The sequence below is a fragment of the Mytilus edulis genome, chromosome 1 (assembly GCF_963676685.1).
Source record: "Mytilus edulis chromosome 1, xbMytEdul2.2, whole genome shotgun sequence".
Lineage (NCBI taxonomy): Eukaryota > Metazoa > Mollusca > Bivalvia > Mytilida > Mytilidae > Mytilus > Mytilus edulis.
Genome location: NC_092344.1, coordinates 46,692,302 through 46,708,558, shown reverse-complemented (window position 1 = coordinate 46,708,558; position 16,257 = coordinate 46,692,302). Strand labels below are relative to the sequence as shown.

At 30.4% G+C, this 16,257-nt stretch overlaps 1 protein-coding gene across 1 annotated transcript in view; it reads right to left on the bottom strand.

Moving 5' to 3' along the window:
- Nucleotides 1-15,652, bottom strand: part of LOC139483483 (uncharacterized) — a 47,313-nt gene extending 31,661 nt beyond the window's left edge. The window contains exons 1-5 of the mRNA XM_071267506.1: nt 15,214-15,652; nt 10,062-10,185; nt 9,733-9,784; nt 8,189-8,314; nt 1,391-3,038 (exon numbers count right to left, since the gene is read on the bottom strand). Coding sequence (XP_071123607.1) covers nt 3,019-3,038; nt 8,189-8,314; nt 9,733-9,784; nt 10,062-10,185; nt 15,214-15,332 — 441 coding nt within the window. The 5' untranslated portion in view covers nt 15,333-15,652 and the 3' untranslated portion in view covers nt 1,391-3,018. The remainder of the gene's footprint in view (nt 1-1,390; nt 3,039-8,188; nt 8,315-9,732; nt 9,785-10,061; nt 10,186-15,213) is intronic.
- Nucleotides 15,653-16,257: the final 605 nt, after the last annotated feature.

Here is a 16,257-nt window from a genome sequence, read left to right as displayed (position 1 = left end):
TATCAAAAATTTACAAGAAATGCACAAATTCAAGATTTTTCATACTAATCTCCATTCCATGCTTTAGTATATGCCATATTGTGGTTAAAAATTTTAGAGCTTGTTATAAAATCTATTATTCTGTCTTGAGATGATGAAAACAAAGATATTAGACACTTTTAACATTAAATATGCAAACTACTCAGCTGTAAAGTTGCCTTTGTTGCCTGTATTAATCAATGAAAAAGCTGAATTATGTCCCTTGGGAGTATTAATTTCCAACAAAAGTCCTTTCAAACAGTAGGAAATGAAAAATTATTTATGTCTGATATAATAAAAGAAAGAAACTACAAAATGAAGCACTTTTGAAATATTTGCTGCATGCATTATCAAGAATGTGAACAATTCTTTACACAGGAGAGTATAAATTCTATGTAAATTTAGCCTCAAGTGGGCCTCTTTTTTTCTTAGATGAACAATTCTAATACTGAAAATGCTTTCAATGTGACCAAATATTGCCTAATTCCATAAACAGTACAAACTAAACCAGACAATTTCCCATTTTAATAGATTATGTTTACAGAAATACCCAAGTTATACATTTAGGGAATTACGCAGCAAAAAAGGCAAACATTTGAGTAAAAAATATTTGTCGCGACTTGAATTCTGGTGTTTCCAATTGAAAAAATCATTGCGAAAGGTGAAATCAAATACAAAAGAACTATTATATGGTGCATTTTACACAATATAGTTAATATTGACATCCTAGAATAAAGTTTTATATCATTACCAATCAATTTGACCTATCATGATGACTCAGCACTTTTCTCAACACAGTATTGTTCTCAGTAAAAAATTTCTATTCTTTGTGATAAAAATCAAATGTACTAATCAAAAGCTTCAAAATGGTATAAAAGAATTGAAGTTTGAGTGACTTTGATTTCCCTTGCTATCTTCAGTATAGGGAAAACGGTACTATTTATTCTGCCATAGGCGACAATGTTAACATTTTCTAAATTTACCACTTTTTAAGATAAAAACCTGGATAAAACAGTTATATGTTGTGTTAGTACTTTATTACTCTGTTTTAAAAATTAAAGCCAAATAGGATCATGACCAACTTCCAACGGATCTTGTTTATGTTATCCATGCCCACCGTCATTTTGCACCAAATTTATGAAATTTTGCAAGTCTTTTCGAATAATTCTCTAGAAAATATTTCAATAGGTTTTAAAATTTATATTGTAAATATACACACTGCAGTTATTCATAGATAAATAAAAAATATATTGTACCCTTACATCCAATCACAGCGCTCCTAATTTGACTTCCTTCACCTGCCTTGGGTACACAAAAGGCCAACCTAATGCTGGGAAAATTAAATACTACCGTTTTCCCTTAAAAGCTGGACAAATATGTTGTTTAAAATTTAAAAAAACGTATTTGGACTGGACATGTAAAATGCAATGATGTTTAGTACTTACATATTGTTTACAATTTGATTAAACATTTCTATTAAAATTTAACATAGTTTTAACTGGTAACTTTATTTCATCCATATTTAAACTTCCATAAACTCCAACTTGGAATACATATAAATTATGAAAGAGGTCAGAAGACAAACAAAAAAAACTCTCGATTATGATATATCTTTATTAAATTTAATTCAAAATAATTCAGAGATCATTGAAGATAAAGTGTAATGTATATAATGTAGTGAAATTTGGTGTTTATTTAAATAGATGAAGTTTTATTTGAAGTTATCATTTTATAATTGAACCAAATAAAATACTTTCTCAAAAATGCTATAGTTATATTGAACGTTTATTCATTCACATCATTCAAAATGTTTTGTTTTTAAATTCATTGTAATCAGATGTAATCATTAATTTAATCAGATACTTTCAGAAATGATGTAATCATTAATTTAATTTAATCGTACAAATGACAAAGTAATTGTAATTTAATCAATTACATTGAAAGTAATCGGACCAATCTCTGAATTGTTAAGAGAAAGTACTGCGGTAACATAATGTCATCACAGTTTAGCAAAAGCGTTCTGTCTTGAATTGGGAATCAAACAACAAATATATTATATAATTACTATATTATTCTTGGAATACCAAGTTTCAATTAGGACTTTCAACTCAGAACATTTTTCTGTAAAACATATAAACAAAACCTATTAACAAAAGACATTCATAAATCGATTGCGAGAACACACAGCCGGGTTACAAATTAAAATCGAGCGAAACACATCAACTATAAGAGGAAAACAACGAAAAAACTTTAAAACATGTGAGATGCAATGCTCAATCGTTTATATAAAGGTTAGATAATATATGTGATAATGAACGCCCTTGTTTGATACCGCGATAAAATATAGTCTAGTCCGTGTGTGTCCCATTCACTCCAACAGAACACAGAACATCATTATAGATAAACTTTAGTGCAGAATACATTTTTTCTGTTAAGCCTAATGAAACAAGTGTGTGCCGCAGCTAAAATATATATAAAGTGTTGCATGCCTTATCAAAGTCGATGAGGGCAAAACAACAAGTGTGTGCCACAGATAAAATATATATAAAGTGTCGCATGCCTTATCAAAGTCGATGAGAGCAAAATTGATTGACCACTTTAATTTTTTACATACTTCAACTGCATATTGGACAATGGCGTGTTTACACTTAAGGAATCTCAAACAGTTTATCTACCAACAAATCATCATCATTCCTGTAGTCGATAATTACAATGCAACTTATAAAATGCAGTAACAAGGGCTATACCTCTATATAAGAGAGGATTCATATGTTCTCACATATTTGACTTTTGTAAAGGGGTGTATGTGATAATAAACTGATAACACTTTACAGTTCTACGAGTTTCAATGATCGATTGACAAGCATCTGTACATATTACGGGAAAAATAAAAATGTACACAATAAGTTTTAAATTAAAATTTTCACAATAAAATTCAACATGTAAGTTAAAGATAGTTTTTAAAAATTTACATTGATTTCCTCAATCGTATATCTCACGTTAAAACTGGCTTATCGGCCCTAAAATAGAAAATGAAGTATGAATAAGATTTCAGTCAACATAGCACAATGTAAGAATGGCTAGTTACATACAAACGACTTTCAATCAAATTTTGATTAAGATCAATAAATCCCTCATATTCATGGGTATCCATATTGTTTTGCAATGCAAATTGTTACCGTATTTGTTAGTTTTCTTCGTCCGTTTTACTCTAGAAATTTTAAGACATAATTCACATCTGGAGAGGAGTGTTGTGTGTTCTTTTAAATTGCTATATTTATACCCATGAGTAAATATGAAGTACTTGTACTTAAAAATTATTTTCACATAGTTTTGAAAATATTAATATTTTGAGAGGTTTTGTAAAGTTTGTGTTAAAAATATACTTTTATTATAGTTTTGAAATACATTATACAATTTCATTTAACAGATTTAAGAAGATGCGGTGTGACTTGCTCTGCATGTTATTGATCAACATTTTTTGTAATACTTATTTTGTTATTCTGTTTATATATGTTAGCGGCATTAAGTGAAATTAGGCATTAAGCTTAAATCCTAGGCAATAAGCTAACGCCTAGGCAGTATGTCTAATGCCTAAATGATGTTAGGCATTAGTCTTAAATCCTAGGATTTAAGCTTAAATCCTGAAAAGTGTGTGCAGGCATTAAGCTTAATGCCTAAAATATAAATGCGAGTAAATAAAATTGTTCAAAGAATGGTCCTATAAGATTACATTCTTAGGACAGAAATTATGATAATGTAAGGACCGACTTACGACATGTCTCAGCATGCACATCGAAGCTATCTGAGCTTTATCTTTGAGGATTATCTTTGCTAGGATGTTTTAACCGCTGTCCGGAATATTGGCGTAAAAAAATTAAAACAACAACTTTAATAAAAAAAAAACGATTCAATATTAGAAAATACTTTTTTTTTTAAATTTAATGGTAATAAATAAGTTTGATATTATAATTGTACATTTAAACTCTTTGAAACAAAAAATGTAAGTACAAAAATATAAATACGTTTTATATTAGAATTTTATTGTAAAAAGTTAGAATTAAATATATAGACGTTACGCACGGTATTGCGTCGCAAGACGTAACATGTATAATTGACAAATGTGACGCCATGTATACTAACTTTGACATTTTGTTATCAAGAGAGGAGAACCTACTCAATCGACTTTTATCAAATAAATACAATAAGCTGAAGAAATGTTTCAAAATTTATCATGTATAAGGCAATTAAGTAAGAATCGTTTTTATTTTCTGATCTGTAACATTAATGAGATGAAAACAAATGCAAATGTTTCCAATTTTATTTTGGATAGGATACATAGCAACCTTTAAAAAAATCTTGCTCCCGGAGGAACACATGAAAAAAAAATATAGCTGAACATTTTTTTGACAAATTGAAAATTAACACTTATGGTATTTATTTCATAAAAATCGGTCATATAATAATTCAGCAATATTTCTTTTTATAAGGATTTTAGTTGAAATGTATTTTTTTTGGTGTCTTCTCATTTATCCAACTTTTTAAAATAAGGTATTCTCATTTAGCCAACTTTTTATTTTTGTTACTTATTGGGTTGTTTGTTTAGTAATAATAAGGTGTCTTTCTAAAATTTGACAGTAAATTTGTTCCTGTATGTTTTCATATTGTTTTAAAAAGATGTATATAAAATAGGCGATATTAAACTTGTTACATTTTATTTTTAAATCAAATTTTGTATATTTTAAATAATAAATAAATGTTTCATCATTTATATAGAAGAAACCCACAAATCAGTAATATTTGTTCATTTGAGGTTTGGCGTTAATTTGCATTTATACTAGTAACATGTATGTGGTATAGTATTTTTACTTCCCAATCTAGATAGCTTTTGGTAGTATCATATTGTTTCAATATCCATTAGTTAATAACTAAGTTACATCATCAGACCTACATTTTGCCATCAAGTTCAATCACCATATTTATTCATATACCACCTACAACACCTATCGGAACTAGACAGTGACATGATTGCTTTAATTTAGCACTTGTACAATAAAGTCAATTTTCCATATTCAATCATGTATTCCACATTAAAGCCTACAATATTTAAAACGAACGAACTTTAAATTTATACTTCAGTGTTTGTTTGTCTTTTATCATGAGACTTTTATAAAACATTGAATTGAATTGAATTGTGTTGTTTAAAGAAACCAGAATCTGATCTAAAATAGAGAGATATTTAGTAGTCTGGCTTCTTCATAATTTGATGCTAAATTGTTGAAACCCAGGAGCTTCTGAGCTTCCCCATGGACCCTCTACCAGGGCAACCGTAATTACGCCTTTCGTTCATGAAATCCTGGCCTAGGACTATTGAAATGTTTAGTTTCGCCTTATACTGTATGATTTGGATTTTCTCGTTATTGGTCTTCTGCTGTTAAGATCCATCCAATCATTTTAACATACCATAGACAATTAATGGAGAGAGTTCGGCATAAAAAAAATTTAAAACCTGACACTTTAACTATAAAATATACATGCTCCAAGTCAGGAACCGTTACATTCATCTTATATTTTGTCTTATTTGGATCATTTGGTCAGAAGATCAGAAAAAAATGAACGAAGAGGATCTATTACCCAAAAAAAAGCTCCATCTCATTGACAAATCTCTTCATGAATAAAAGTGCAACTGATATTTTTCTATCCAATTCACATTTTAATTGAGGGTTAAAAAACTTAAAAATACTTTCAAATGATTTACATTACATTAACTAAATATCAGTTGCACATTTTAACATGCTATGCTAAATAATACTACAGAAAATTTAATCCGGGTATAATTTTCAGTCTTATTTTTCACCTGTCATTCAAACAAAAATCTAATTGAAAACCCCTTTGTTCTTGATTACCTTTGATCTCATCTATCCAACTTTTTTTTTACCTGTACTACCTATAATTTTAAAAAGTTGGATAAATGAGAATGAACCTTTTTTTTTTTAGATTGAACTTACTTTTGTCCAATATTTGTATGTGTCTGTGCGAGTTTTCAAACTATTTCTCTATCTTTTTATCACTGATGGTTTTATTTTACAAATACGTATTTATTTAATTCTTTAAAAATTATAAGACCATTGTACCTCGGATACTAATCGGTTTCTAATCTATAAAGGTGTTTTAGATTTGCGTGAAAACTTTTGTCCATAAGAAATTATCCCTCGGCCCATCCCCCTTTGTCTATAAAGGGTTTATTCCTTATGTTTGTGTGTTTTTCTAATCTGAGTGTTATTTTGATTCAGCAGACCATTTTGGAATGAACATTTCCGGCATCATTTTAATTGCCTAAACAGTTCGTAAATAGTGTGTATTTGTATAAAAGACGTCACTTTGAAGAAACGTCAAAATGACGCCCTTGGACATAATGGCTAGACATAGGGAATGCTTTCCGAAAAAAAGTGTAAAGTCATCATGTTTGTGAAAACACCCGACTCATTTAGCCCTTTGTATGAACTTATAGTTTGTATCTTATAAATATGTTAGTTTTGTATTATAAATGCACATTTTGTATTTATACAACATGTTTCACCTAAGGAATGGACAAAAATTACGTTTGGACATAGTGGCTAGACATTCGATTTTTTAAAATTCTGCTTCAAGAAAAAGGTTTTTTTTACATTTGAAACTTTGGAAATGTTTATCTTTTTCAGAACTTTCTATTGAGTATAGTTTTAATATGATTTTATTACTTTATAGGGATAATAATAAAACTGAAATGTTGATAAACTTTCCTCATAACACATTAAGACAGGTTCCTCTGCTGAATATTTCGTTGAAGGCTCGCTTCAAGTTTTAGCCAATACCAAAAAACGGGTATGATGTTATGATATAAATCTAATAGGAAGCTGATATTCTAAATTTCGCAGATTTTATGTGCAAAATTACAACGGAACATAGTAAAATGCATTTTATTTAATTTGTAATGTTACGCCGGACATGCAATTTTTAACGTAAAAGTAAGATTTGTGTGTTCAATAAAATAAATTTATGGTGCAAAAATTTATAGAATTAACTTAAAAGAAGAAAAACATGTCCGGGACTTTCTGTAGATATATGGATGTTGGTGATTTTATTTTGTATAGGCAAATGGTTGCTGTTCTTAAATCATATACTAACGTAATTTTAATCCGAACGCATTACCGTGCGTAACGTCTAAACGTACATCTTTCATATGCATCCTGAGTACTTCAAATATTTTATTCTATTACTTCAAAAGTATGATTTTTCTGATGCAAAACTTCAGGGCCCAGTTTCATCCTTAATATAAAAAAAAGAAGATGTGGAATGATTGCCAATGAGACAACTGTTCACAAGATACCGGAAATAAAATCACTAATAAAATATGTTATTTATATTAAAACGCATCAAATAATAGTTTAAAAATATGAAAACGTGATAGGAATTTATGTTGAAATCATTGTGTTATCACAAGTTGTGGAACTGTTTAATAACAAAGAAAATTTACTTATCAAATAAAAAAAAAATGGAAAATGGTGTGTGCAAAAAATCATATCTTAATTTTGTCTACTTTTGAGCAGTTCAAACCAGCTCGACTAGTGAAGTGTACAAATGTTCAAATAGATATTATAATTATTCTATAGAATTGCCCCCTTTTGTATTGGATGCAATCTCTTTTTTTTAATTCTAAATCTTTTTAATATTTTGTAATACCACAAAAACATGAAAAAACTTTGAGTTAATTCTGTTTTTTAACTGTTAAAATTACTAATTAAACTTACTTTTGAAGATCTGTCAAATGAATGTGTGCATGTATTATTAGAAATATAATTAAGAAACGACTTTATATCAAGAATAAATCACCAAATATGTATAAATTCCAGAGTTTACTTATTGCCTAAAATTATGTTCGGCAATAGGATGAATAATCATCATCAAATTTCAGGAAATAAGCTTAATGCCTGAAAATTTCAGGCAATAACTTAATGCCTAGGCGTTAGCTTATTGCCTAGGATTTAAGCTTAATGCCTAATTTCACTTATTGCCGCTAACATATACATATATAAACTTTATCAGAATTTTCCATTTGAAGTATGTAACATAACAATACAAATAGTGCATTTTGGCTTACAAACAAAATAAAATGAGAAAGTCATTATACCTGTGTCCAGATTACTTTGAGGAAGAATATGCTTCCAATCAATCCACTGTTTAGTTTTCATACACGTTGAAACAAGAGCTTTAGGTTCTATGCCTTTTGTGTATTCACATATACTTTTGTCAAAAACTGCAAAGAGTAAATTTTAGTGTAATGATAACATTTGCAACACACTAGACAAAAACAAACTCACCAAAATCTGTTCAAATCGAGACAACCTGGAACACTAGTTCTAATTTCATATGTGTGTGTTATGTTTTAAATGTATTTTTCTTTCGGAACTTATGTGTTGTGGCATATATTTGACGGTGAGTTCTGTAAAATCATAAATTCTTTTCTTGATTCCTAGCAATTTAGAGACTGTGTTGCTGGCTATAAAGAATAAATATGGTAAAACATGTTTGTGAGAGCACAATTAGCTCCCTAACCTGGCGGTCGTTTTTTTTTTTTATCATTGCTGTCTCAATTTAGGAATAATCCACACGACAGAGACCGACAGATTCCTGGCTTAGTAAAACGATGATATAGATATACACTGCTATGGAATTAAACCTTAAATCATACCGTGTTCAAATATAGTTCAAATGTTTGTTTAAAAGTCGTTCTACAAGACTTTAGAATTTTCAATGAAATAATTCATCCAATAAAAAGCTGAAAGAGAGGTAAAAAATACCAGAGGGACAGTCAATCTCATAGATCGAAATAAACTGACAACGCCATGGCTTACAAAGAAAAAGTCAGACAGATAATTAATAGTACACATGACGCAACATAGTGATTAAGCAACACGAACCCAACCAAAAACTGGGGGTGATATCACGTGCTCCGGAATGGTACGTAGATCCTGCTCCACATGTAAAAAAATAAATGTTAGGAATAACAGCAACAAAAAAAATCAAAAAAAAAATCATCACAAGAATACAATCACATAAAGAAAACATTTGATACATTAAAGTTACCAATGTAGTACAAAACATATTTTACAACCATCTTTGGATATGCGAAGGATGTCAGAGTCGGGGTACATTCCTGTAATTTTTCTTTCACAAAGACACGAGGCTAAATCTTGATTGTTAAGGTTATGGTTGTGATCGTGTCAGTTTTTTGTTGTTAGTGTATTTGTATTGTTTCTTTCGTTTCTCCTATCTTTATCATATGTCATATCACAGAAGAAGAAAAAAAGGAGTCACAACTTATATAGAGACTATATAAGGCGATTAAAAGCTCGACAAATTAGATGGAAACTATTATATTGTTAAAGACTAATACTGACATTAACCTTGTTATCTGTTTTTAATATATTATTTTACTCTATTTTATTTTTTTTGGGATGTGGAAGGATTTCCGTCTCATTGACAGTTTCTTATGGTTTTATTCATTCTTTACATTTTGATGTCTAAGGAGTGCAACTGTATTTATATCATATCCTTTTACTTTTGAATGTATCTAAATCTTCTTTTTTGCAGAATACGTGAGCAAGATACATGTTTTTGATATATAAGTTTCGTGTTCAGTTTAAGGCAACATTATTTATTTGTTGTCCATACTTTTAACCAAAACAACGTCTTCTTTCTTGACTGTATATTCATGCTTTGCATTCTACAAAAAATAAATTTGCACTTTTCTATACATAGTTATTAAAAAATAATGAATAAAAAGGACAATGAAAGAAAAATAAAACCTGCCTTTGTACATCATTAAAAAATAAAAGAGAGTATAACGTACTGGACAGGCAGAAAAATAAGAAAAGTTTTTGATATGAAAGTGGTTACTAGTATTTTTCTAAGTCTTTATCGATTGTAATTTGTTGACGATATTATTATATCAAATAATTATTATTTTCAAATTTATGTTTTCAAAACACTGATCAACGTACAAATTTTCTTGAATGCTGTCCGTTTTCAAAAATGAAATACGCGTCCAAAATCAGGATACCTGCTGTAAATGTCAGCATCACAACTATAGCGATAATATCTCCGTCTGTTATGTCTGATCCTTCTCTAAAATTGTAATAACATACGAATAAAAGACTTGAAAATTGTTCAGGAATCACCTTACAATACAAAGGCAGTTAAAAATTCATGTAAACGAATTTTTCAAGTTATGGAAAACAGCCCTTTAATTCTAAAAGAGTTTCTCTTATATAAGAACAAAATAAAAATATGAAACTTTTTAAGACTTTTATGCGACTGTCGTATTTAAAACGTTTGACAAATCGTTGAGTGTAATCCAAAAAAATACATTTAGAATGCTTATTTTGTTTTGAAAGATCACGCAGCACCCATTCCCCATGAACATGTACCTATATTTAACAGTTATACGATTGGTGATCGTGTAAAACCTTTTTGTGCCATTGAATTATCTAAACAAAAACTTAAGGCACATTGCCATTTCTATTATTCAAACCCTTCTTTCGATTCTACATTCCCTTCAACCATAAGAGTTAATAAGGTCGATCGTGACATGCTGTAGTCTTTTATCTTCTATTGGCACCATAAGACATTTTTGCATGTATTCTATTTATACATAACTTCATATATACATCATATGATGTAATAATCAAAGCTTTAAACTTGCATTTAAATGAGAATTTGCTACGTTTTCTGTGTGATCAAAATTCATGGTAAATATTCAATTCGAAGGTTTTACTTTCATTTTAAAATACCTGGAACTGTAGGGTTGTGTTTACCTAAAATCAATATATAATACATTACATAATTCATATTTAGAATAAATTAATTGTTAATGTGTTTAGAATACTAAGTATATATTTGCCTATATGTATCTCATTAAAACACTAAACATGTCAGATAGGACGCAATCTAAATATTGTTTCCTTGTCAACAGTGGCAGTAATATTCTATAATTGGAATCAGGTTTTTTTAAACGTAGTTATACGCATCTACACTTGAAAATAGTGACATTATCCAGGGGTTCATCCCTACCATTCATTATATAGTAGGTGCCCCTTCCCTTGAGTGTTCAGTTTCTATAATGCTCGGATTCATACAAACAACAATATTCAAGCAGACAAGTAGGCATTTAGTATTTGCAATTGGAACAAAAGAAAGGCGAAAGATACCACAGGTACATTTCAAACTCACAAGTCAAAACCTAAACTGACAACGTGATTTGGCTCATTAAAAACAGACCAAAAGACAAACGAACAAAATCAATGCCGAGGTTGATCTCAAGTGCTCCTAATTGGAAACCATATCCCTTTCCTATCCCTGTATTGAGGTCGAAGACATTTTTCCAATGCTGGAGTTGTTAACTTTCATATCATTACAATCATGGCTAATTTTTTCTGATGATAAGTACCTTTTTGTGTAGCAATTCTGTTGCTTTTCTGTCGGATTATTTATCGGTTTGTTCTTATATATTATATAATTATATATACAGCTCTGATTTCACCTTTTTCTGGATGGACGATATTTTTGGTCGTATATGTTTATACCAGGCCTTCATACAATGAATAAATTAAAGATTAACAAATATTTTGGCCTCAAGCGTCACTGAAGAGACATTACTTGTTGAAATCGGTATCTGCTACAGCAAACTTTGTGCTGTTTAATGTTATTAAAAATCAGTATGAGTACTTCTTGTTGTAGCAATACGCTGATTACCTATTGTCTACTTCAGTCTTTGGTGTTTGGTGGATAGTCATCCCACTGACAATCTTAACACATTCCGACCGGACATTGGTGTACATCTGGTTCAGCAAAATTGTTTATTCCTTCTTTTGATTATATACCTGCACGGCCGACACTCGGCTAACCGAGAGTTTGGTCGGTTAATCTATATTGAGTATGCGGCTATATCGGCGGTTGGTCTGTTAATCGGGTTGGTTATACGTCTGTTAAGAGTAAAACTCACAATTTAATGTTAAACTCTGTTAAATATACAGTTTTTTTCCATATTATGAGAACCACATCAAAAAAAAGAAAAGTGTCTGACAAAATGATATCTATCATAGAACATTTTCCACCAGGAAAAAATGCATAGCCTGCGCAGTTTTAAGTAAAACGAAAAGGCGTCTCGCAAGTATGTGGTTTTTATGCTTGTACGCATAGCAATATTTTGGATAAAAGGCTAAAAAACATTTTTATATATGATTTAAAGGACACAAAATAGTACTTTGGTTCTAAAAAAATAATTGTCATTGATAAATATTTCATAATTGTTATATAAGTTTCAAGTAATACCACATTTTAATGAATATTAGGGGAATACAGTCTGTTAATGGGTTGGACAATTTAAATCGTGTCAGTTAAGAGTTATTTAGCCACGACAATAGTCTTACTACCTTTAGTTTATATTTTCACATTGAAAAAAATGAGATGTACTTGTGACGAAAAAATTACAATACTATGCAACAGTATCCTTATAGAAAGAGAACTTTTATTTTAATTTTATTTCTTTGCATTTCATTGAAGGGTGCGTCACTTCAATATAGCGTTATATGGACTGATTGGCCGCTCGAATTCGCACGAATTTATTATTTACGCCAAGTTATCAATCAGCCTTATTTTTTTTTGACTGTTCAAAGTCTGTAACATCTATGAATCTGTCATGTGTTGAAATGCAGATGGTTAAATTCCATGCGTTTTCTTTGAAATACTAAGGCTTTTCTACCTCAGGAATAGATTATCTTAGGCCGGCGTCACACATTGGCGTATAGACCGGCGTGCACCAAACGTACAGAGAAAATTGACAAAGTCGGTATACGTTAGTTGCATGCCGTAGGAACGCTTAGCAATCGTTCCATGCAAGCGCGTTGCATAAGTTTGTAGTACGTCGAAATACAAAGGTAAAATTGAGAAAGGAAATGGGGAATGTGTCAAAGCGACAACAACCCGACCATAGAGCAGGCCAATGCCACCAATGGGTCTTCAATGTAGAGAGAAACTCCCGCACCCGTAGGCGTCCTTCAGCTGGCCCCTTAAAAAATATGTATACTAGATCACACAAGACTAACAAAGGCCAGAGGCTCCTGACTTGGGACAGGCGCAAAATTGCGGCGGGGATAAACATGTTTATGAGATATCAACCCTCCCCCTATTCCTCTAGCCAATGAAGGAAAGTAAATACGCTTGATGAACGCTACAATTCCAGGAAATTTGTATGCAGCATAAAAAAACATACAACATACGCCAACATACGTTTCTAGTACGTCCAATACACGCTTAAAGCTCGTTTTGCACACGTTACAAATATGATTGACAGGTTAAATGCATCCAAAATTACTAGCGTATTGGCAGCGTAAATGATTTTGAACACGCCAGTGCTATACACTGATGTGTGACGCCGGTATTAGTTGTGTTTCCTCAATGCTTTTCAACTTCGTATTTTATTTGGCCTTTTAAACATTTTTTTTGTCACTGATGAGTTTTTCGTAGACGAAACGCCTGTCTTACGTAAATATAAGGCGTAAATATAAAATTTCAATCCTGGTATCTATGAGGAGTTTATTTCCGGTATGTATTGTCTTTTGAAATTAATATTACTTTGATATTACACTTTTTGGAACCATTTCTATCAATTTTCAGATTCCATTGTCTAAACTTATGTTTCATTGTTCATGTGTTGTTTCCATATATTCTAGCCACTAATCCTGAGTCTATCACTTTATTCAGATAACACCCCATATAGCAATTAAATTATGCTTGTAGTGTCATTCATAACTCTTAACAGACCAATTAACAGACCGAGTTTTATACATCCGACCCATTAACAGACCACATTTTTATCAAAAATTGATTTATGTCACCAAAATACAGTTTTTCGTGTAGATTTTTCACATATTCATGTTATTATGGTAAACAAACATAATGCCTGTCTTTTATCGATGTTCAAAATATTGCATGCAAGTAAACTCAACCAACTTGTCATTTTTGTGTACATTTTGTGTGTGTAAAATGTGTATAAATTTACTGATGAGTAACTCGCCTTTTCATTTTATAGATCGTTTATTGAAGCTAGAAAAAAAAATTAATTACACCACTGGATTCAGTCCTCCAAATCGTTTTGTCAGACATAAATAGTTTTTATGATATAAATATAGTTAAAAAGTTATACAATGAAACATACTGATCTTGCAATGATTTTCTCGATAACACCTGATTAACAGACTTTAGCCAACCCGATTAACAGACCAACCGCCGGTATAGCCGCATACTCAATATAGATTAACCGACCAAACTCTCGGTTAGCCGAGTGTCGGCCGTGACCTGAGATGTGATCGGTACTTATACATCCCGACACTGTCTTATGTGCTATGATCAGTTTTGAAGTATAGTCTCTCATTTTTTTTTATGTACAGTTATTCGTTTTTATAGTGATTAAGATTATGTTACAATGTTGACTGCTGTATCCCAATTTTTGACGTTTTTACCTTATTAATCTGTTTATTTTGCTCACATATTGTTGTAAATTTAATGGATTTTATTGCGACTGTCATACAAGTGAGAGGTTTAGCTAGCTATTAACCCCGGTCGAATCCACCATTTTCAAATTAAAGAAATACATGTGAAAAGTCAGGAATTTGACAGTCGTTTTCCATTCGTTAGAAGTGTTTGAGTATTTCGTTTTGAAATTGTATTAAGGACTTTCCGTTTTGGATTTCTCCTGCAGTTCGGTTTTCTTGTTATTTCATTTTTAAGTTTACATCCAATACAGAAAAAAAGAAGCTCCTTGCTGGAGAGTTGTACCCTCAAACGAATAAACTGGGTCCAATTTCTAAACATCCGAGTTGGAGATTTCTGCATTTATATCTTTGTCTAAATGATCAATTCTAGTTTGTTTGGGGTTTGTTTTTTGCTTTCTTTAATAAAAAAAAAACATACAATATTTGACTGAAAAAAACACGAAATCATGTAAGTGTTAAAAATATTATGGGATAAAATTTCTATTTTTTTGGTACGGCAAAATCTATCGGCATCAATTCAATGTTCCGTGGGTCCATCTCGTTTTTGTCTTAGCAACAGTATAGAGAAAACTAGGAACAGCATAAACATAAATCTTCTTACCTTTTTAGTAACAGTTTTGACAGTAGAATTACATCAATGACCAATGTAAATGCAGTCGCGACAATAAGTGGCAAGTTGTCAAACTTGCAATTTCCATACAACGTTGGTATTACTTCCATAATTGTAATTTTCAAAAATGACAGAACATAAAACAATTAACAAAATTAAAATTTACAAAAAACACAAAAATATTTGCAATGAGATGTCTTTGAAAAATACACTTTTTGTCACCGTTCATTTTATTTGAACTGTGTAAACTGTTTGTTTCCATCTATAATTGTTTAAGCTATTATTTTTGTATATATTTAAAATACTGTATATTATATAACACTGTTACATCGAAGCTAACTAAATTCCTATATTCATTATTATTTTACAATTGTTGCAGTCATTTCTACTTTGAAAAGAGTCATTATTTATGCATGGTAAGATTTTGAATAAGAAGTTTAGTCGGAAACATTGAAATTTAAAATACATGTATACAATTTGATAATAAAACAAAAATAACTTTTGTAAAATCCAATTTATTTATAGATCTGTGTAATTTAAAGGTTACATCCAAATACTTTGTTGAATACTCTTACGGTTTGATTAACACTGGAAATATAAGGAACGCAACAATCTATATCTTTTTATAAAAATAACATATTCCATTATGTATACGTAGTTAACTATTAAACAAAAAAATAATTTGACTTTTTCATTATTTAACAAAACATATGTATTTCACAAGAAAAAGGTAAATTAAAGTGTGACAGTTGTTGTTCATTCGTCTTTTGAGCTCTTGGTTTAACCATTTTTTAATTTTCCTCGGAGTTCAGTATATTTGTGATTTCACTTTCTACTCTGTCGACCAATCTTGAGTAACTCCAAATAAAGTTATATATATTTTGTCTGCTTTTTGCATAAACTTATCAGACATGTATTTGAACATCGGTATATCATTTTTATATCTATGTCCATGTTTAAATGACATAATTGAATTTTCCAAACACATTAGATCGAATTTTGAAAACATTTTCGCCCGATAATGATGTTGTAATC